The sequence below is a fragment of the Prionailurus viverrinus genome, chromosome A1, assembly GCF_022837055.1.
Source record: "Prionailurus viverrinus isolate Anna chromosome A1, UM_Priviv_1.0, whole genome shotgun sequence".
Classification (NCBI taxonomy): domain Eukaryota; kingdom Metazoa; phylum Chordata; class Mammalia; order Carnivora; family Felidae; genus Prionailurus; species Prionailurus viverrinus.
This window is the reverse complement of record NC_062561.1, coordinates 51,606,247-51,630,251: the sequence shown is the minus strand read 5'-3', so window position 1 is coordinate 51,630,251 and position 24,005 is coordinate 51,606,247. Positions and strand designations below refer to the sequence as shown.

The 24,005-nt window shown below is 35.8% G+C and overlaps 1 protein-coding gene across 10 annotated transcripts in view; it reads left to right on the top strand.

Annotated features, from left to right (window-relative positions):
- The window catches only part of MYCBP2 (MYC binding protein 2), a 286,982-nt gene that overhangs the window by 132,189 nt on the left and 130,788 nt on the right, over positions 1 to 24,005 (top strand). For all 10 annotated transcript variants that reach the window (XM_047853582.1, XM_047853618.1, XM_047853590.1 and 7 more), the window contains 7 exons: positions 5,321 to 5,412; positions 8,851 to 8,985; positions 10,343 to 10,426; positions 11,442 to 11,538; positions 13,137 to 13,329; positions 13,833 to 14,107; positions 17,581 to 17,802. In XM_047853582.1, coding sequence (XP_047709538.1) covers positions 5,321 to 5,412; positions 8,851 to 8,985; positions 10,343 to 10,426; positions 11,442 to 11,538; positions 13,137 to 13,329; positions 13,833 to 14,107; positions 17,581 to 17,802 — 1,098 coding nt within the window. The remainder of the gene's footprint in view (positions 1 to 5,320; positions 5,413 to 8,850; positions 8,986 to 10,342; positions 10,427 to 11,441; positions 11,539 to 13,136; positions 13,330 to 13,832; positions 14,108 to 17,580; positions 17,803 to 24,005) is intronic.

Below are 24,005 nucleotides of genomic sequence, written 5' to 3'. Positions count from 1 at the left end.
CAGAAAAGACCTGCAATTATTGCAAGCAAAGGATGTTTGAATGTTCTACTTCTCAAATTAACCTGATTTTGCCTTTTTTTCCCCATGTTTATTTATTTTTTTGAGAGAGTGACAGAGTGCGAGCAGGGGAAGGAGCAGAGAGAGAGGGAGACACAGAATCTGAAGCAGGCTCCAGGCTGTGAGCTGTCAGCACAGAGCCCGACACGGGGCTAGAACTCACAGACGGGGAGATCATGACCTGAACCTAAATTGGCTGCTTAACCAACTGAGCCACCCAGGTGCCCCAATCTGATTTTGCCTTTAAAGTAAAACTATAGTTACTGCCTTAATTTCAATAGCAGGCTTCATTAAAAATTCTCAATTAAATGCCATCTGTTCAGGAGATAAATTCTTAGTTCTCTCAATAATATCTAAAAATTGGAATGCCTGCGTAGTTCAGTCAGTTAAGTTAAGCAGCCAACTTCGGCTCAGGTCATGATCTCACAGTTCGTGAGTTCAAGCCCCGCATCAGGCTCTGTGCTAACAGCTCAGAGCCTGGAGCCTGCTTCAGATTCTGTGTCTCCCTCTGCCCCTCCCCTGCTCATACTCTTGTCTTTCTCTGTCTCAAAAAACGAGTAAACATTAAAAAAAATTGTTTTAATATCTAAAAATTATATTGTTAAAACTCCCTTAAAATGATGGTTTTTGAGGACACTTCCCATAGAGACCCACCCAGAGCTGACAGACTTAAAAACATTTGCTTATTTCTGGCTATGATTGTAATACATGTGGTAAAGAAACACAGGTAATATAGAGATTAAGGAAGTAAGAATTAGAAGTCCCTAGGGATAGGGATGGAGTAATGATTAAGGATACCTATGGCATAGATAGATAGATAGATAGATAGATAGATAGATAGATACACACATACATACATACATTCATACATATATACAAAGGAAGGGGAGAGGGAGGGGAGGGGAAGAAGGAAGGGAGGAAGAAGGGGAGGAAGGACAGTAGTTATAGTTTTTGGCTTATTTCAAAGCAACTTCTTTGAAAGGGTTATTTTAAGATGTCTTGATTCAAAATTAAGATTGAGAAGCAAACTCCGTGAATTACATAATGCTAGTTGGCACTGTCTAGTAAGTTTATCAAGAAGATATTTTTTTTATGGCCCTGAAAAGTTTTTTGTTTTGTTTTGATGATATTGAACACCATACTGACCCCTGTCTCTAGTAGTTGTGGTACAGAAGTATATAGGCCTTCCATAATCCTGTCTTTATAGTGGATGTAATTTTTTTTTCTAAGTCTCAAATCCTCCCTTATTCCTCCAGTACACTGGATGTGAACTGCCTTTGTAATTCAGTTATTAGTAAACTAAGGTTTTCCAACGGAAGTCTTTTTTTATTCCTCCACTCACCTCTCCAAGGTATACATTTTTTTTTCTAGCAGTAAGCCTCTTTATTTTTTTGTTTTGTTTTGTTTTGTTTTCATATCTCTGGTTGTTTCTTCTGTCTTTTTTGTAGGTTTGTCCTCTTCTACCTGGACACTAAATGTTGGATTTCTTCTAAGCCCAGCCCTAGGGCCCTATTTCTACACTTTATATTTTCTCCTAGACATTCTCTTCTAAGCCTGAAGTTTAAATAGCTGTCAGCATACCATGATGTCCAAATTTAGATCTCCAGCTCAGACTTCTTCTTTGACCCATTTCCATGTAAGTGCTTTAAAGGCATGACAGTTGTTAGTCTTTATATCTCAACTGAATTCATGCTCTTTCCCCAGGACCTGGCTTTCTTCCAGTAGTCCCTTTCTTAAATAGTACCATCCACAATATGCTTGTTACCCTAAGTCAGAAACCTAGACATCTTTCTTGTTGGATCCTCCTTTACCTCCTTCCTGCTGCTAGAAGAGTCTTCCACCACTAACTACTCTGGGCAAAGGTACTTGTCTTGGACTAGCCACCTAGCTGGACTCTGTACATATTCTTACTGACATGCTTTGTGTTTCCATTCTTTCTCTTCCCTTTCCTTCTTGAATCCACTCTAATCACGTTTTTGCCCCACCCACTCCACCAAAACTGCTCTTGTCAAGGAAGTGAGTGGCTTCTGATTGCTAAAGCCAGTGTCAATTCTCACTCCTCATCTTCCTTAACCAGTGGACATAATTTAATCCAATTAAACCCTTCTTTAAAATACTGTCTTCACTTGGCTCCTAAGGCCCCACACTTGATTTTTGTCCCGTCTCACTGACTGTTCTTCTGAGTCCCAGCCTGGTTACTCATCATCTTCCTGACCTCTGAGTGTTGGAGTGCCAGAACTCAGTCTTGGACACTTTTTAAAGTCTGTTCATCCCTAAAATGATCCAGGCTTATGGCTTTTTAAGTATTTTTCCTCTGATTACTTTCAATTTATTAACCTCCAAAGTCATAGATACAGCTCCTACTTCACATCTCCAGTTGGATAGCTAATAGGCGTTTCGGATATAACATATTCAACACTAGGCTTTTGGTGATCTCTCTAATAAACTTGTTGTTCTGGGGCGCCTGGGTGGCGCAGTCGGTTAAGCGTCCGACTTCAGCCAGGTCACGATCTTGCGGTCCGTGAGTTCGAGTCCCGCGTCAGGCTCTGGGCTGATGGCTCAGAGCCTGGAGCCTGTTTCCGATTCTGTGTCTCCCTCTCTCTGCCCCTCCCCCGTTCATGCTCTGTCTCTCTCTGTCCCAAAAATAAATAAACGTTGAAAAAAAAAATTTTTTTTTAAATAAAATTAAAAAAATAAATAAATAAACTTGTTGTTCTGATGTTTTCCCCACCCCAATTAACTGACTTAGGATAGAGCTAACTTTATTCCTCTACCTGCTGGGGCCAGAAATCTTGGAATCATCCTTGCCTTCTCTCTTTCACACCCCACATCCCCTTCGGCAGCAAACACTGTTGGCTGAACTTTGAAAATAAAGCCAGGATTTAACCACTTCTAAAAACTGTTCCTAATATCAAATCAGTCCAAACCATAGCCATTCTCACCTAGATTATTACAGTAGCCTCCCAACTTGTATCCTGCTTCTGTCCTTGCTCCCTTTATTCTGTTCTCAGTACAGCAGAGATTTTCTTAAAATGTCCACCAGAGTATGCTACTCCTTCTGTTGGGATTCCTGCAGTGTCTTCTAGGATTAGATTAAAAGCTACGGGCCTTAGGAGGGCCCACAAAGCACCATAGAACTGCCTGCCATTATCACTCTGACCTTATATTATACTAGCTGTCTCGCTCTAATCCAGCCACAGTGGCCTGCTGTTGTTCCTCAGCTGGCTACTGGCTACTTCTGCTGACTGCAACTCTTTAGTACCTCCGTGGATCACTTCCTCATTATATTCAGGTCTTGATTCTCTGGTGAGCCTATTTAAAACAATCCTCTCCCAGGGCGCCTGGGTGGCTCAGTTGGTTAAGTGCCCGACTTCAGCTCAGGTCAGGATCTCGCAGTCCGCGAGTTCGAGCCCCACGTCGGGCTCTGGGCTGATGGCTCAGAGCCTGGAGCTTGCTTCCGATTCTGTGTCTCCCTCTCTCTCTGCCCCTCCCCCGTTCATGCTGTGTCTCTCTCTGTCTCAAAAATAAATAAACGTTAAAAAAAATTTTTTTTAAACAATCCTCTCCCTTACCACAGATTTAACTTCCAATTACCCCATTTTTTTATTTGCATTGTTCTCACCTGTGTGGCCTTGGCCGTTCCTAGGACACTACACAGTATGTGTTGAGAAATATTTGTCGAACATAAGGGGGAAATCATTAAGGACCTTTATATTATGCTACATACAAAGCAGGGAATGAGAAACCACTGAAAAATTTTAGATTACAGAAATATTCTAATCAAATATTCATTTTACAGAGTACTAAGGATCATTAAAAAAAAACCAGAATGCTTGTGGTTTATGGAACCCTTGTGGAAATGGGCCAGAGCAAGGAGAGAATGGAGATAAGAAGACTGATGAGTTCTAGCTAGTAACAGTGAGCATGCGTGAACCGACAAGCTATGGTACCAGCAATAGAATAGATGTAGTGATGGCAGAAAGATACGGGAAAAAGGATTATTCCAGATTTTTTTATCTGAGTGAGTAGGTGAGTGATAATCAGAACGGGGAAGGCAGGGGAGAAGGGGAGTGACTCATTTTAGAACTAATGAGGTCCAGCTGTAGGAGAGGAATGCAGTGGCTGTTGAGAACAAGATCTGAACTGGAGACAGATTTTCAAATTATTAGCATATAATTGATAAAATGAGACTCTAGCATAGTAATTATCCAGTAAGTTTTAATGCTCCCTTTTCTTCCTTCTTAGTGTTTTTGTAGTTTACCTGCTATATAATTCTCCAGAGAAATGAGGGTTTTTTTTATATGTGTTGGTCCATTTTTGAAGAAAAAAGATCTCTTCCTAATAATTCTCCTTTATTTTCACTTAATTTCATAACTTTTCATCTTTGATATCTTCTCTCTTATCCTTTCCTCAGACTTTCTGGTCCTCCTCCCCTTGTTTTATACCCATTTTATTTCATTCCCTTCATCTCTCCTATTCCTGTGCCATATTACTTTGAACTATTTTAAGGATCCTTATCTTCTATTATTCCTCTCTCCATAGCTAAAATTTTTCTAGCCTTTTTGCTGCGTATTTTTCTAAATGCTCCATGAGTATTATTTCATGTAGTTCTCACAATTACTATGAAGTAGGCACTGTTAGTGTCCATTTTCCTTTTATGCATGAGGAAACCATGTCCCATATCTCACAGCTTGTACGTGTTGAAGCAAAATTCTTCCTCCTTGGAAGCTCACTTAGATACAATGCATTGGTTGAATTCTTTCACCTCCTTCAGATGTTTATATTTGGTACAGAAGAACTTGGAGCATTTACTATAAATAGATGAATATATAAATAAACTGAAATTAATATAGGCCATGAGTTTCTAAATTTAAATGTGTAGGTTTGTGTATTCAACATTAAAAAAGCAGGCATTCTGGGGCACCTGGGTGGCTCAGTCGGTTAAGCATCCAACTCTTGATTTCAGCTGAGGTAATGATCTCACAGTTCATGGGATCTATCTCCATGTTGAGCTCTGTGCTGACAGCACAGAACCTGCTTGGGATTTTCTCTCTCCTTCTCTCTCTCTACCCCTCCCCCATGCTCTCTCGCTCTCTCAAAATAAATCAGTAAAACTCAAAAAGAAAAGCATGCATTCTGATTTTTACATTCTTCAGTGTCCAGCACATTTTTGGAAACACACAAAATTATAAACATATTATTCAGCAGGTTTGCATGATTGAATGACAGACTAGAAACGATGTGTTTTATCTCCTTTCCCCAGCTGTTCGAGTTGGGTCCTGATGGAGGAGATCATGAAACCGATGGAGACCTTCTTGCAGAGACTGATGTGTTGGCTTATGACTGTGCTGCCAGGTAATGATTTCCCAATTACTCAGCATCATCCTTACATACTTAATATGAAAAATTCATTGTAAGTGAAGAAACAAACATGAAAAGGATGTTTTAAATAATCTGTGATAAGATGCTTGAGATATTAAATTGTGTATAAGTGTTGCATTTAACAGAGCTGCATTAAAACTAACAGTATTTTCCCTATTTGTATTTTATAAATTATTTCTCCATTGAAGATTGGATGAAACTATACATATATTTTATATAACTTTGCTTTCATGCATCCCTTAGAGAACAGCTACTGTGCTAGCTTTCCAGTGATGTGATACAATTATTTACTACCTGGAGCATGTATATAGTATCAAATAGAGAAGGCCAGAAGTCCAATCACCTGTGCGCCCTAACACCATGCTCATAGTATGTGCTTGTTTGTAACATGCTTGGGGTGGTGGCCAGCTTTTACTGAAACCTCTTAGGAGGTTACCAGAATCCAGATGTTTATTTATAAAGCTTCATTAAGTAAGAAGAGACTTAGATTTTATCAGTCCTCTCTGTATAATGCCACGGAATATCTCCAACACTATGTTATGACAAGTTAGTGATTTGAATCAGGGAATATTATGGTGTGAAAGAGAATAAATTGAACTTCAAAATAATAATAGTATACTTCTTCCCAGTGATAGTTACGTTAAAACCTGTGTGTCATACGTGAGCTTTTTGCTAGTGAAAATGTGATTTCTGAAAATGGTAGTAAGGCATTGAGTCTGCTTTTAACAGATACGTACTTTGAGAACAAAACAGCAAACTTAAAGAAAATTCTGACTGTTTTTTCACTTCAGGCATTTACCAATGTCAGGAGATACTTTTCAGTCATATTTTATGTGACAAAAAATGAAGATCAGGAAAAGTTAATTGATTAATTTTTAATAAAGCCTTAAGATGCCATTGTCATTTAGCATTTATTTTTGAACATGTAATTATGGGTCAAAAATAATATTGTTTCACATATAGAGAATCATGTAGAGTGTATTTATTTGCCGACTAACAAAGCCCAGGTTCCTACAGCTAGCATTAAAGGACTTCCATAATCATTTATAGCATCTTTTTTAACTTGCTTCCTACTAATCGTTTTTATCTGTCTTAATGCCTTAACCCGACTGGACCCCCTGTCATTTTCAGGCACTGTTGTGTACCTTCATACCTCTACAGTGTGTAAATTTGTCCCCTTCCTCAAATACCCTTGATTCTTTTTTCTATCCCAGTTTCCCAGCTACAACCACTATACTCCATTACCTGGAACTAAAACTTGTGTGTATCTTTATCAGATGTCCTTATTTATATACATGCTTTCTCCTTCTATTTTAGTAAAATTTTTTGTGTAGTTACTATGTGAACGGGCACAGTTCCAACACTTTATTTGAATTTGCTCAGTCCTCAGAACAATCCTGTGATCTAGACCTCATCTTCATCCCTATTTTCAGATGAAGAAACTGAGTCACAGAGAGGGTGTAATAATTTGCCCAAGGTCACACAACTAGTGTTGTGAAGCTGAGCCTTGAATTCTGGCCATCTGACTCCAAAACCGTTTTCTTAATATGCTACCTCTGAAAAAACTTGACTTAAATAAATGAACTTTAAAACTAAAATTCAGAGTTTCATTTTCCAATGACACTGGCATGGTTTGTTTGTTTGTTTTTAACAACAATTAAAAGATTTTGTGTTATTTTAATATGAAAGTTTTATAACATTTAAGCAAGTTGTAGAATTCAAGGTTGAGGGGTGTCATCACCACAACACAAATGACTATTATTATTTGTCTGTTCTTGTCAAGACTTTTTAATTTTTTTCTGACTTTTTTTTTGTTTATTTGTGTGTTTATTTATTTCAGTGATCTCTATACCCAACATGGGGCTCAAAGTCACAACTCTGAGATCAAGAGTTGCGTGCTTTTTTAACTGAGCCAGCCAGATTCCTTTTTTTTCCTCTTCCTTTAATTTTTTCTTCTTTTTTTAAAAAAATTTTTATTATTATTTTCATTTAAATCCAAGTTAGTTAACATATAGTGTAATAATGATTACAGGAGTAGAATTTGGTGATTCATCACTTACATATAAAATCCAGCGTTCATCCCAACAAGTTCCTCCTTAATGCCCATCTCCCATTTAGCCCGTTCCCCCACCCTCCTCCTCTCCAGCAACGCTCAGTTTCTTCTCTGTATTTAAGGGTCTCTTGGGGTGTGTCTCCGTTTCTGGTTTTACCTTATTTTTGCTTCCCTTCCCCTCTGTTCATCTCTTTTGTTTCTTAAATTCCACATATGAGTGAAATCATATGATTTTATCTTTCTCTGACTACTTCTCTTAGCATGCATAATACAGTCTAGTTCCATCCATGCTGTTGCAAATGGCAAGATTTCATTCTTTTTGATCAATGACTAATAATCTTCTTTATCTGTTCGTCAGTTGATGGACATTTGGACTCTTTCCATACTTTGGCTATTGTCGGTAGTGCTACCATGAACATTGGAGTGCATGTATGCACTCTTTTTTTTTTAGACTTTTATTTTTAAGTTTATTTATTTTTAATGTTTATTTATTTTTGAGAGAGAGAGAGAGTGCAAGTGGGGGAGGCACAGACAGACACACACAGACACAGACACACACAGACACAGACACACACACACACAGACACACACACACACACACACACACACACACACACACACACACAGAATTCGAAGCAGGCTCCAGGCTCTGAGCTGTCAGCACTGAGGTCAACACGGGGCTCAAACCCACGAGCTGTGAGATCATGACCTGAGCCGAAGTCAGATGCTTAACCGATTGAGCCACCCAGGTGCCTCTATTTATTTACTTTGAGAGAGGGTGGGGGAAGGGCAGAGAGAGAGAGAGAGAGAGAGAGAGAGAGAGAGAGAGAATGAATTCCCAGCAGGCTCAACGTGTCAGTGCAGAACCTGATGCAGGGCTCAGACTCACAAACAGTGAGATCATGACCTGAACTGAAATGCAGAGTTGAATGGTTAACCGAGTGAGCCACCCTGGCGCCCCCAGACTTTTTTAAATAGAAGGTTTTGAATGATGTTTAATAAGAATATTATACAATGTATTTCATGCTTTGTTTATAAAGGATTTAAAACCAATAAATGCAGGGTGCCTGGGTGGCTCAGTCAGTTGAGCGTCTGACTGGCTCAGGTCACGATCTTACAGCTGGTGAGTTCAAGCCCCACGTCGGGCTCTCTGTACCGACAGCTTGGAGCCTGGAGCCTGCTTCGGGTTCTGTGTCTCCCTCTCTCTCTGCCCCTTCCCCATTCACATTCTGTCTCTCTCTGCCTCTTAAAAATAAACAAACATTAAAAAATTTTTTTTTAATAATAAATAAAACCAATAAACACATGCATGTAGCAGGGCAAAGGCATTGTCTTTGACTCACTAATTTTTCTCTCAGAGAAAAGTATGCAATGATGTTTGATGAGCCAGTTCTCTTGCAAGCTGGATGGTGGTATGTAGCATGGGCTCGAGTGTCTGGACCCAGCAGTGACTGTGGATCTCATGGACAAGCTTCTATTACCACAGATGACGGGTAAGCAGAATGTTTAAGTATTACTTAAGCAGCTCTCATTTTTGTTAGTGGAATATTGTTTTAAAAGCTCAGAGGTCTTTTGGTAAGGTAAAAATGTTAGTAAGACTAGAATATAATATGACTGCCAAACATTTAAGTTTATGTGATCTCATGCCAAATTTAAGGTCTAGACAGAACAGGGAGACAATAGGACTGCTATTCTTTGCTCTTGCCATTTGTCATTTGTATGTATTTCTGGGTGTTATATTGTTTAAGAACTTATTACCAGTTAGAAATTATATAAAGTGACAAGGTAAATGAGGAATTTGGAAACCATAAAAAAAGGAATAAATACTTGCTGTGCAGTTTGATAGTTCTTATGAAAGCAGTTTATAAATTGCAGAGCTTTGGCAATATGAGATGGTACAGTTTTAATAAAATGTAGGGAAATTTACTGTTTAAATTTCATATATAGATCATTTTTCAGTTTATAAAATACTTTCATATCTATATTCTCATTTGATGGCCTCAACAATTACATGAAGCCATTATTAGCCCTGTTTTCCTCTCAGGGGAATAGAGAGACACAGAAAGTGAAGTGATTTGCTTCACATCATACCGCTGCTGTGTGGCAGAACCAAATCTAGACCTGGAATCTCTTGAGTCTAGCTCCATCCTTCTTTATTCTCAGTACTCTGATTTTGTGTGTTTGGAAGGACCATTACTTAGAAGAGAAATTCAGTTTACTCTTACTCTTCTTGAGCATGAGTGAAAGTTATGTAACAGTATATTTCAAATAGTTATGTTCTATTCATAACAGAGCTGACCAGAAACAGAACAGACTTATGTAAGAGGTGAAATCTTTGTTCCTGAATGTTCAAGTAGAATGCCATAGAAGAATCAAGTCAGCTGTAATGTATCCCTTTCTACTTACTGTAAGATTACGTGTTAGCACCAGGGAGACTGCCTTGGTCCTGGACCTCATGATTCCACATGCAGTTCATTGAACTTTGGAGTATCACAGCAGTTTAAAGCTGCTTTAAATAGAAGGTATCATGTGTGTGGTTGAGCACATTTTAAACTGTAAGTTGAAGTATTTTGTTACTAGCTTATTGTTCTGGTTAAAGTTGAGCTGGAGGGACCTGCCGCTTACCCATGGCTGCCTGATCAGGTTCATTTCCTTCATTTTATTCCTTAAGCCACTCAGAGCTTGAACCAGAATAAAAATAATTCCTTTTTACTTGTAGGTTTTTTTCTTAAAGAATGGATCTCTGTGCATTAACATATTTGAAAAGGCAATTGTCAGATTTCTTATTTTCTTTCATGAATCTCGAATCATGTTGTTTTTTGGTGTCATTGTTATTTTTTCTCTTCTTAGGGTTGTTTTCCAATTTAAGAGTTCAAAGAAATCAAATAATGGTACAGATGTTAATGCTGGTCAGATACCTCAATTATTATACAGGTATTTAGCATATTTACAGTGAATTAATATGGTTTGTTCCTCTGTTATAATGAGCTAGGATACTATAAAATATATGACATAATGAGAGAAATCACTTGAAGCACTCAGCAAACTATAACATACCAGAAGAAATATAGCTACTTTTAACAAAAACACTTAATTTAATATTTTGTATATTTTTAAACATTTTCTACTTTGAGCATGATTTGAAACTTTACCTCATGACTCAGACTATCTGTATTATGCCATTAACAGTATTTTAATCTGTAGATTTTCATAGCTATTTCAGAATATTATAAAGTAATAAAAATTTGTCTTAGAGAAATGATATTGGGGTTTTCGATAGGGATTTCAGATGCAGGCCTGATTGATTTGCTGCTGTTTTGTGTTTCCTGTTTGTCTTGTGATGGAATGAATTAGAAAATCCCTTACTGCTAAAAGTTTCCACTTTTGAAGTATGAAACAGTAACTTGTCCATGTGATAGTACTTATTATATTTGTAACATTATTTAAGAATTTTAATTACTTTATGGTATTTGAGACATTTATGGAAGCATATGCCTATGTGTCTGTCTACCTGTTTCTAAACTCAATAATTTACTCAATAATTACTCAATTTTTAGAATGAAGAACTCAAATAGGTAACCCTCGCTAGAAAAAAATGTCATTCCTTGAGTAGTAAAAAATCTAAAGAAACACCTCTAGAGCAGTAACTGTCTCTTATGTCTTCCTTTCCTAGTAATCACTTTTAAAAATCGAGGTGGTTTAAACCTCACTTTTCCCAGGAAGGGATTTTTGTTTGTTTTTATGCAATTTATTACAGTTAGTATTTGTAATATATAGCATTATGAACATAGCAAGTTGCTTGGACTACTTCTGGGTACACTGATTAAATGATGTTTTAATTATATAGCACTTAATATTTAATAGCATATCTTGCTATTTCAAAAATGTATATTTTGAAAAGTGTCATTGGACCTTCTAACATAAATTTATGTGTATCTGCTACTTTCAGACTTCCAACCAGTGATGGTAGTGCCTCAAAAGGCAAACAGCAAACCAGCGAACCTGTACATATTTTAAAGAGATCTTTTGCAAGAACTGTCTCAGTGGTAAGCCATTTTTTTAAAAATTTCAGGTTCTTTGTCCAGTGCTCCATTTCATTTTGATGTTTGGCGGTTACCCACCCTTCTGAGAGTTTATCTCAACATAGTTTTATGAATTCAGATTTGTTTTTAGATTAGCACTGACATCCCAGGGCAAAGAATAAATAATATGTACTTTAAATAATGGGAAAATAGAGATGTTGGCTGACTTTAACATGAACTTAAACATGAACTGAAATAACTGGTGGGTTTTCTAGTAAATCTTGTATGAATACATGTGCTGAAGGAGAAAGTGAAGGAAAAGTTAAGGCTGATAATTGACTAAAAAGTGCTAATCTAATGCTTGAGGAGCTAAGTAGAAGAGTTGTATATTTAACTCAGGGCTCTGTTGAACTACTTGACCATCTGCATTCTACATTCAAAACTATGCCACATTACTGGGGTTACTAGTGTAGAATGGAAAGCCAACATGATGTAATTGAGAGATCATGGGAAGTCTGAGTTAAGTTCTTGTCCTGTACTAGTTGACCATTCTTATGCAAGTTATTTAAATAAACTGATAGCATCAGTATGAATTTCTGTTGACATAAGGGATACAAAAATGCTTTTTTAATTGTAAGGCACTATATGAATGTGATTCATTAATGTAGTCAGTAGTCTTTCATGTTGGTAAAATGCATAGGGAGAATGTTTTTTTTTTTTTTCCTTTTTGTATTAGTTTTTTAAAATCACAAGATTAGTATACATCCCTGGTTTGGAATAGGGTAGAGTAGGGATAAAACTATATTAAAAGTACCCTAAAGTTCTTTCCCTGTCACTCTTATTACCCCATATAACTACTGTTTACATTTTGATGTATATCCTTTCAGACCATTTTTTATATATACACAAACTTATTAGTCTTTCATACAGTATGCTATACAACCTTCTTGTTTGTAATGATAAAATTTTGCATCTTTTTAAAATTTTCATAGGATACACACATACTGCAGAACAACTAGAAATGCAATACTACAGCAACAGCGTAGAGTTTAATTTTGCTTTCAAGTAAACATAGATTTGTAAATATTTTTTATTTTTTTCCTTACTTATATGATAAACTAGATAGGTTGAGAGCAGGGAAACTTAAAAATGTATTTTTAGTGGTGCCTGGGTGACTCGGTTAAGTGTCTGACTTTAGTCGTGACCTCACGGTTTGTGAGTTCAAGCTCCACATTGGGCTCTGCACTGACAGCTCAGAGCCTGGAGCCTGCTTTGGATTCTGTGTCTCCCTCTCTCTCTGCCCTTCCCCCACTCACACTCTTGTCTCTCTCGCTCAAAAATAAATAAACACTAAAAAACAATTTAATGTATTTTTAACTAGGCAAATATTGAAGAATGTTGTTTTTATAGATGCCTAACTACTGTACCTTTTTTGCCAAGCTTCAAAGGTACTCCTAATGGTAATGTGGTAAATGAACTAATAGAATGTCTATTATTTGCACTAATCAAAACACAGTAAAAAAGTTCAAATAAAGTTTTGAAGTTGATGCCATCTTTCCATTTGATTCAACCTATGGATCATTTGAACTAACTGTTACCTGTTTTTTCATATTCTGGATTAGGAATGTTTTGAGTCATTATTGAGCATTCTTCACTGGAGTTGGACCACCTTAGTCTTAGGAGTTGAAGAACTTAGAGGATTAAAAGGATTCCAGTTCACAGCGACACTTCTAGATTTAGAGAGACTGCGCTTTGTGGGTACCTGTTGTCTGAGGTTATTGCGTGTCTATACGTGTGAAATTTACCCAGTATCAGGTATGAAGCTTCTTTTTAAATGACTTTAGGGAGAAAATATTTGAGACATTGAGAAGGTCTATATGGGAAAACCAGGAATTTAAGATCCCCAGCTGCCTTTAACCTCCAAAAATGAGGGGAGAAAGTCAGCTTTTGTGACCTTTATATATTTACTTACGAAGAGTAAAATAGATTACATGTTATGCTGATAACAAAAAGTCATGTCACGCTAAAAATTACTCTAATAAAGTATTATTTTAAACAGATTTGGTCAAATAGAAAACTTTTGAACAACTCATTTGGACTTAGAGGCTGAAACCAATATTTCAGGGTCATTTTTTTTTTCCTACTTAGATTTTTAAAAGAAATAATTTTGGACTGCATTTAATCTCTAAATTGTTTCATCTCTAGGTTATGAGTACTTGTGATCTCTAGTTACATAGGAAATTACTTGAATTATATTAAATGTCTCCATCCATATTTATTATCCTATTTAATTAGCAATCTGCTTTGTTCCCTCAAAGCTACCGGAAAAGCAGTTGTGGAAGAAACTAGCAAATTAGCAGAATGTATTGGAAAAACTAGAACTTTGTTAAGAAAAATTTTATCAGAAGGAGTTGATCACTGCATGGTGAAGTTGGATAATGATCCTCAAGGATATCTCAGTCAACCTTTGAGTCTCCTAGAAGCTGTCCTTCAAGAGTGTCATAATACCTTTACTGCCTGTTTTCATTCTTTCTACCCAACTCCTGCCTTACAGTGGGCTTGCCTTTGTGATCTGCTGAATTGTCTGGATCAGGTAATTTAAGTTTGTAAAATGTTAGTTGAAAATATGATATGTTACTTAATACTCTTTAAAGTGCTGTTGCCTCAATCTTTCTAACTTTTATAAAAGGTAAATTAGGACATTGGTTTGGTATATGTGACTTAAATAAAGTTCAAAGACATTTTTTTTTCTGTTTGCTTTATCATTTTTACTTGTAAACTTGACAGGCACATTGTGCAGTTGCTGATTTGCTTTTTGAATCTGAGTAAGCATGTGTGCGTAAGAGCAAGAATAGTTGTGAGCAAGTGTGTAAGAGCAAGGACAGCACTAGAAGGGCAGCTCCTGCAGCCTCCTTATGTGCAGAATGGTCAGGAGAAAGAGCTGTGAGTGAACTTGCTTGCTAACATCATTCATTCATGAGGAAACCACAAGCCTCATAAATGTGTATGCCCCAAATCACAGTTTCAAAATGCTTGAGGCAAAAAAATGGCAGAACTAAAGGGAGAAATAGACAAATTCACAGTGATAGTTGGAGACTTCCACGCTCCTCTGTTAGCAATTAATAGGACAACTAAACCGAAAAATCAGTAAGGAAATAGAAGATCTGGACAACATTATCAACCACATTGGCTTTACTGACATTTATAAAACAGAATGTCAAGTGCACAATACATGTTATTTTCAAGTATACATATCTTGCTCACAAAGATAGATCATATGCTAAGCCATAAAATAAGTTTTAGTAATTTCAAAAGATTAAAATTAAAGGTTTTCAGACCATAATAGGACTAAAGTTAAATAGCAAAATATATTGAGAAAAGCACTAAATATATGGAAAATAGACAATAATTCTAAGTAACCAGTGAATCAAAGAAATCCAAAGGCAACTTGAAAATATTTTGCACTGAAAGATAAAAGTATAACGTCAGAAATTGTGAGATGTAGCTAAAGGAAATTTATACTTTTTAAAATATTTATTTATTTATCTTGAGAGAGGGAGAGAGAGAATCCCAAGCAGGCACTGCACTCTCAGCACGGAGCCCGACTTGGGGCCTGATCCCACAAATTGTGAGATCATGACCTGAGCTGAGACCAAGAGTTGGACACTTAGCCAACTGAGCCACCCAGGTGCCCCAAGAAATGTATACCTTTAAATGATAATACTAGCAAAGAAGAAAGGTTTAAAATCAGTGATCTAAGTTTCTTCCTAAAGAAGTCAGAAAGAATTAGCAAACCAAAATAAGAAGAAAGTAATAAAGATATTGGGAGGAAATAATAAAGATGAGAGCAGAAATCAGTAAAGTAAAAATAGAGAAAATTGACCAAAAGTTGGTTCTTCAAAATTAAAACCAAACTAATACACTCATAGCAAGTCTGATTGAGAGACCAGAGATGAAGAAAAAACACAAAATGCCATTATCAAAAATGAAATAGCAAATATCAATATAGATCCAAACAGACATTAAAATGATAAAAGAATATTTTGAACAGCTGTATACCAATAACTTATAATTTTAAGTAAAGTAGACAAATTTCTTGAAAAATATAGCTTAATCAAAACTATCACAATAAGAAATATAAAAATCTGAATTGCCTTCTATTCATTAAAACATTGAATTCATTATCAAAAACTTTCCCACAAAGAAAACTCCAGACCCAGATATTGTTATTGGTGAATTCTATCAAACCTGAAACAATATCAATCTTTTACAAATTCTTTCAGAAGACATAGGAGACAACATTTCCCAACTGATCTTGTCAAGTTAGCCTTATACTGATACCAAAACCTGACAAAGATATTAAAAGAACATATTAGTACAAATTTTACTCAGAAACATAGATGCAAAAACTCTTAACAATATTATCGAATCAAATCCAGCAATATAAAAAATATATCACACCAAGTAGGGTTTTTCTTGGAAATGCAAGGCTAAACTTTCAAAGTTCAATGTAATTCACCATATTAACTGAATAAACTGGGGAGATTGTATAATTGTCTCAATAGATACAGAAAATGTGACAAAATTGGCACTTATTCAATGGTGAAAACGTCCATGCAAACTAGGATTTAAGGAAACTTCCTCAAGCTATGATTATAAAGGATCTCTAGAGAAAAATGCATAGTTAATATCAAACTTAATGGTGAAATACTGAATACTCCTCTAAGCTTGGGAGTAAGGCACAAGGTGACTGTTGTCACCACTTCTATTCAGCATTGTAGAGGAAATTCTAGCACCTTCTCCTCCCCTAAGAAAGTTCACTGTCATCACCAGGGCATCCTAGCCTATTTGAAAGATATTCTAGGGATGACATCGGGGTAGGCAACTTTGTTTTTATTTTATTATTACTGTTTTTTTAGCTGTTTACATACTGAATTTATTATTCTTGTCATTAAAAATGTATTTCTTTGTGGTAAAAACACTTAATATGAGATCTCCCTCTTAGATTTTGAGCATACAGTATGATATTGTTAACTGCAGATGCAATGTTGTATAACACATCACTAGTGCTTACTCATCTTTCATAACTGAAACTTTATACCTGTTGAATACCAGCTCCCCCTTTCCCCCTCATCCTATCCACACTCTTCTCTGCTTCTGTGAGCAGACACTGCATATAAGTGGAATCATGCAGTATTTTGGCTTGCTGTAACTGGCTTATTTCACTCATAGTGTTCTCCAGGTTCATTGATGACCTATAGCAGAGTAGTGTATTTTACCACTCAATTTCCTGAGATAAGGTTATTGCCTGGACTGGTGCACAACTTACTCTCTCAACCTGTCCAGTCTCATATGGTTTTCTTTACTACTGAACTGGCTACAGAACAGGCTAGCATTAACAAATGTTGGTTTAACATATAGGATATTGCTGTTAACCTGAATTTGTAGTACAGATGTTTGATGAACTAAGTAACGTATACACAGTTTTTGTGAATTAGGATATCATGTCTTGATAAGTTTTTAATATTTTGTTACAAAATTTTACAAGTATGCTGTTAATTTTCTGAACAGATATATAATGTGATGACATATTTTGTAACCTTAGTGAAATGTTTATTATAGTAATTCATTATGCTACATTACCATTAGTGAAATGTTATAGTTGCACAGAATTATAATTTAAATCAGTAATTATTTGAGGAAAATTGTTTCAGTGCTTGTTACTGTACATGTCTTAGATATATACTGATTGGGGCCTTTTTGATGTAATTCTTTGAGCATAGTGCTAGAGAGGACTAAGATTCTGAGGATATATAAACTCATTGAATGGAGAATAGGAGGCTGATATTTGACCATATTTAATAATTTTACATCTTCATTGGATAGTAACTTAAACAGTTGTGTTTAAAAGTATTGATGTAATTAAATTCTGTATCAAGACAATTAAAATGAGTGCTAGAAAACTTTGGTATGATTTAAAAATTGTTTAACTTTTGTGTATCCAAACATTTGGATTAAACTGATGCCATATTTCTTTGATGGGCTCATCTTTCTTTTTTTTTAAAGGATATCCAGGAAGCAAACTTCAAGACTTCAAGTAGCCGATTGCTTGCAGCTGTTATGTCAGCTCTGTGCCACACTTCTGTTAAGCTGACTTCCATCTTCCCTATTGCATATGATGGAGAAGTACTATTACGATCAATTGTTAAACAAGTTAGCACAGAGAATGACTCAACACTAGTTCACCGGTTCCCCCTTTTGGTAGCACATATGGAAAAGCTCAGCCAGGTAGGTCTTTTCCCAAAGTATCTTTTATACTGAAGTAAATGGAGGGCATATTTAAGTTGTTGCTTATTCTTCTATATTGATATTTACCAAATAAGTATGTGTTTCACAAGAAGAGCTAAAATTCAAGGGAAAAAATTCTCATGTTTACCTGTAAATTTGCAATATTTTTTCTCTCATTTTTTAATTTTGAATGAAACCTAACCTATAAAAAATTTGAGAGTTGCACAGTGAATTCATATATTATTCATATTATTCACATATTATTCACATAATATTCACATATATTATTTGCCAAACCATTTGAAAGTTGCAGATACTATAAGCAAACTTGTATATTCTCTTATTTTAGATTGCTAACATAGAATTCTTAGGGAAATAAGTAAATTTTTGAGACATTTTTTTTCTATAACATTTTGGTGTGTTAAAATAAGTACTCTAAAACAATAGTCACAGGAAACATGCTTTAGAAACTGTTTCTGGTTTATTAGAAAGCACTATGGAGAAAAATTAACTTAAATACACGTGAAGACCATATATAATACTATCAAGTTGATGAGGAGTAATCTTTAGAATGAAAGCCAAAAAAAGCAGTAGAAAATAGAATAGTTATCCTAATTATACAATAGCAATTTTCTGTTGACTGAAGCAACAGAAAAATAATGAGAAAAATTTAAGTGACATATAGAAATGAAGGACAATAGCAGAATGGGAAGAAAATTTGCGGTTAATAATACTTTGTAGAATTACAGTAGAAATAATAAGAGTAAATATAAGAGGGTCTTTAGAGAGTAAGCCATTATGGGAAAAATTTAAGCCTTACTAGAAATTAAATGTGGATGAATTAAGGTACTAATTTATTTGTAAAAAATTAAGAAAAATGAAGAGTTTTTTTCTCTTATCAAGTCCTACACTGGTGAGACTATGAGGAAACCTCCTGAACTTATTGATGATGGTTCCTGGCATTATGTAATTAATCTAAGTAATCTTTTTCTTTCGGTCTCTCATCAAGTATTTATTGTGTACCTTCTATTTACTGGGATTATAATTAGGTATTAGTTGAGGCAGGAGTCAGCTCTTGAATTGGCAATGGGGGAGTGCCTATAAACTGGAGGATATTTTTACAAGATAAATTGTCAATTCAGTATTATGTTGTTGAATATTTACAAAGTAAATTATCCAAGGGAATAATTGAAAGACTGAAGCCTTTTGTGTACTTTATTAAAGGAAAAATGGAAAACCTTAATTAGAGTCCCAAATGTTCACCATTAAGTGAAATACTTGAATTTGGATATATCAACTTGATAGAAAAAGGTTCAGCCCTTAAAAATAACTTTATTTACATTTAATATCAAGGCCAATGTTTTTAAACTTTTTAGTTAGAAAATCAGAAACTAAAGTTTATGTACTTTAGTATGACTATGGTGTACTGTGATGACTATGTAAAATATGTATGCAAAAGACATACATATCTTGTAATATGTATTTAATACATATTTTGTAAGAAAATACTGAGAAATGAAAATAATACTTAGGTGATAAAGTTATGGGTAATTCTGTGTTTTTCTTTTGGAATTCTACAAACATTTGGTAGTTATTAATGGTTAATAATTGTGTATTTGTATGTCTTTATCAATATTCTATGAAGGTAGTACATATTCTACCCTCCTTTTTTTTTTAATGTTTTTATTTATTTTTGAGAGAAAGAGACGCAGACTGAGCAGGGAAGGGGCAGAGAGAAAGAAGGAGCCACAGAATCTGAAGCAGGCTCCAGGCTCTGAGCTGTCAGCACAGAGCCTGACGTGAGGCTTGAACGCATGAACTGTGAGATCATGACCTGAGCCGAAGTCAGACACTACCGACTGAGTCACCCAGGCGCCCCTACCCTCTTTTTAATAGATACAGGATTCTACCATTTGGATGTAGCATAATATAGTTAATGAGTCCTTTCTCTCTCTATGTATATATTTAGATTATTCCCACTATTTTAAACCGTGTTGCTGAAAATATCATTGACTACATTTTTATGTATATTAACGATGACTTTTCCAGAGTAAGTCATCAGGAGCGGAAAAATTCTTAAGTAAAAGGAAAACACCTCAAGACTTTTCTACAAATTGTTAAAATGCCCTCCAGAAACCAAGTGTCAGCTAACATTCCCCACTACTGGTGAATGAGTTCCCTTTTCTAAAGTTTAAGTGGCTAATGGGGTGCCTGGGTGGCTCAGTTGGTGGAGCGTGTGAGTTCAGCTCAGGTCATAATCTAACAGTTCATGAGCTCGAGCCCCGTGTCAGGTTTTGTGCTGACACCTCAGAGCCTGGAGCCTGCTTCGGATTCTGTGTCTCCCTCTCTCTCTGCCCCTCCCCCACTTGTGTGCGCACACATGCACGCGCTGTCTCGCTCTCTCTCAAAAATGAATAAACATTTAAAAAATTTTAAATTTAAGGGGCTAGTGATGTACTAATAAATATATTTTTTCATATTATTTATTTTTATATATTATACGTATTACATATATTTTTATATATTTTTATATATTATATTATTATAATATATTATATATATAATATATATTATATATATATAATAATATAATATATAATATATTATATATATATTATATTATATAATATATTATATATATTATATATAATATATTTTATATATTTTTATATATTATACGTATTACATATCTATGTACACATACATATCTATGTACACATATATGTGCATATATACACATACATTCATACATTTTGGTTCTTCAGCTAAAGCATTGACACTGTTAACTCCATTTTAAGAATATATGGGAAGCTTCTCGTATTAATCTTGTTAGTTACTAATTAGAAACTAAGTGGGTGTAACTAAATAAATACACTCCGCCCATCCCCCTGATAAAGCCCTTCCAGGTTATTGATTATGGAGTACAGTTCGGGATTGAGTTTCATCCAAAGCTAATTTTCTGAGAGTTCCAAAAAGTAAAGTTTCTGGAGAATTAAAGTGATGTAAAGGCTAGAAGAATTACAATTTTAGCAAAATGAGGAATTTCTTATTTTAAAGCCAGGAGAACTAATTACATAAGAATTGATGTTTTATGGTAATCTTATTCAAATGATAATAGAAATAATCTAAAGATGGAAGATTATTTTTTTTATTTTATTTTTTTATTTTTTTTTAATTTACATCCAAATTAGTTAGCATATAGTGCAACAATGATTTCAGAAGTAGATTCCTTAGTGGCCCTTACCCATTTAGCCCATCCCTCCTCCCACAACCTCTCCCATAACCCTCAGTTTGTTCTCCATATGTATGAGTCTCTTCTGTTTTGTCCCCGCCCTGTTTTTATATTATTTTTGTTTCCCTTCCCTTGTGTTCATCTGTTTTGTCTCTTAAAGTCCTCATATGAGTGAAGTCATAGGATTTTTGTCTTTCTCTGACTAATTTCACTTAGCATTATGCCCTCCAGTTCCATCCACGTAGTTGCAAATGGCAAGATTTCATTCTTTCTGATTAACGAGTAAAATGTTTCATTGTATATATATATACCACGTCTTTATCCATTCATCCATCGATGGACATTTGGGCTTTTTCCATGCTTTGGCTATTGTTGATAGTGCTGCTATAAACATGGGGGTGCATGTGTCCCTTCGAAATAGCACACCTATATCCCTTGGAAAAATGCCTAGTAGTGCGATTGCTGGGTTGTAGGGTAGTTCTATTTTTAGTTTTTTGAGGAACCTCCATACTGTTTTCCAGAGTGGCTGCACCAGTTTGCATTCCCACCAGCAGTACAAAAAAGATCCTCTTTCTCTGCATCCTCATCAACATCTGTTGTTGCCTGAGTTGTTAATGTTTGCCATTCTGACAGGTGTGAGGTGATATCTCATTGTGGTTTTGATTTGTATTTCCTTGATGATGAGTAATGTTGAGCATTTTTTCATGTGTCGGTTGGCCATCTGGATGTCTTCTTTGGAGAAGCGTCTATTCATGTCTTTTGCCCATCTCTTCACTGGATTATTTGTTTTTTGGGTTTGATAAGTTCTTAATAGATTTGGGATACTAACCCTTTATCTGATATGTCATTTGCAAATATCTTCTCCCATTCTGTCGGCTGCCTTTTAGTTTTGCTGATTGTTTCCTTAGCTGTGCAAAAGCTTTTTATTTTGATGAGGTCCCAGTAGTTCATTTTTGCTTTTGTTTCCCTTGCCTCCGGAGATGTGTTGAGTAAGACGTTGCTGCAGGCAAGATCAAAGAGGTTTTTGCCTGCTTTCTCCTCGAGGATTTTGATGGCTTCCTGTCTTACATTGAGGTCTTTCATCCATTTTGAGTTTATTTTTGTGTATGGTGTAAGAAAGTGGTCCAGGTTCATTCTTCTGCATGTCGCTGTCCAGTTTTCTCAGCACCACTTGCTGAGGAGACTGTCTTTATTCCATTGGATATTCTTTCCTGCTTTGTCAAAGATTAGTTGGCCATACATTTGTGGGTCCATTTCTGGGTTGTCTATTCTGTTCCATTGATCTTGGTTCTCAGTTCTTGGGCCAAGGATGGAAGATTATTTCTAAGTGACTTTTTGTTAGCTTAAGATTGCACATTAAGAAAGCTGTTGATGGGGCACATGGGTGGCTGAGTTGATTAAGCATCTGACTCTTGATTTCAGTTCAGGTCATGATCTCACCTGTCGGTGGTGAGATAGAGCCCCACATTGGTCTCTGCCCCTGATTTTCTCTCTCTCTTTCTCACTCTGTCTCTGTCTCTCTCTCTCTCTCAAAAAGGAAAGCTGTTGGGAGTGGTTTAAAATAATGCTCATGATTATTTTAACTAAAAAGTTACTTAGTTTTCTATAATGGGTTGAATGTACCCTCATTTACATATTTTATTTGTCTTGGGAAGACTGATTTAACTTTAAAGACCCTTTTCTACCTTGAGATTTTATGACTTTATGAAATCTGTTGAATTTGCTGTATCTTGTAAAGCAGCATGGAATGTAAGTATTGTGGAAAAACTTGGCTATTCAGGGTGCAGCTAGGTGATTTTGATAACTGAATCAGAGTATATAGTTTCCCTGATTTTACAGAAGTTAAGGCACTATGAAGAAACTGGAACTAAATTTCAAATTGTTTGATTCTCTAGTCCACAGTAAAATTGGGTCATTGGTCACAATTGTCCCCTCATGAAATTGGATGCATTTTGCGCTGCGTCCACAGTGGGCTAAATGATACTGAGGATGGTAAAAAATATAAATAATGTTCATGCTGGACATCAACTAATTTAATCATCTTTTCACTTGGTTTCTGGAAAAAAAGACCTGTGTTTTCCCCTTGGTCTTTGTTGGGACTTTATAATTTCTTATCTTGAAATTTTTATTGGTAGGGGTTGGAATGTCTTATCTTCATTTAGGAAGTCAAGTACAGAAGAAATTGTAAAACTGCATAGGAGTATTTGTAGTAGAATTCCATATTTTTATTACATGCATGTACAGAAAAAGTTTTATTAGAAAAAAGATTTGTACAGACTTTCCCAGTTGTTTTACCTGTAACTATACCAGAAATAATTATCTTAGATTGGAATTTTGTCCTATTGAAAAAGCTTTTTAAATAGGAGGAGTGTTTTTCTGTCATATATAATTATTATTGAGAAGTTAAATAAGAGAGTAAGTGAAAATGAGTCAAAGCTAACAAAAACACATACATCTTGTAAATATGTGGTACTTTTTTGATACACAGAGACTAATTGAAAAAAGAACAGTAAGGGGCGCCTGGGTGGCTCAGTCAGTTGGGCGGCCGACTTCGGCTCAGGTCAAGATCTCACGGTCCGTGATTTCGAGCCCCGCGTTGGGCTCTGTGCTGACAGCTCGGAGCCTGGAGCCTGTTTCAGATTCTGTGTCTCCCTCTCTCTGACCCTCCCCCGTTCATGCTCTTTCTCTCTCTGTCTCAAAAATAAATAAACGTTAAAAAAAATTTTGGGGGCGCCTGGGTGGCTCAGTCGGTTGAGCGTCCGACTTCAGCTCAGGTCACGATCTCGCGGTCCGTGAGTTCGAGCCCCGCGTCGGGCTCTGGGCTGATGGCTCAGAGCCTGGAGCCTGCTTCCATTCTGTGTCTCCCCCTCTCTCTGCCCCTCCCCCGTTCATGCTCTGTCTCTCTCTGTCTCAAAAATAAATAAAACGTTAAAAAAAAATTAAAAAAAAAATTTTTTTTAAATAAAATAAA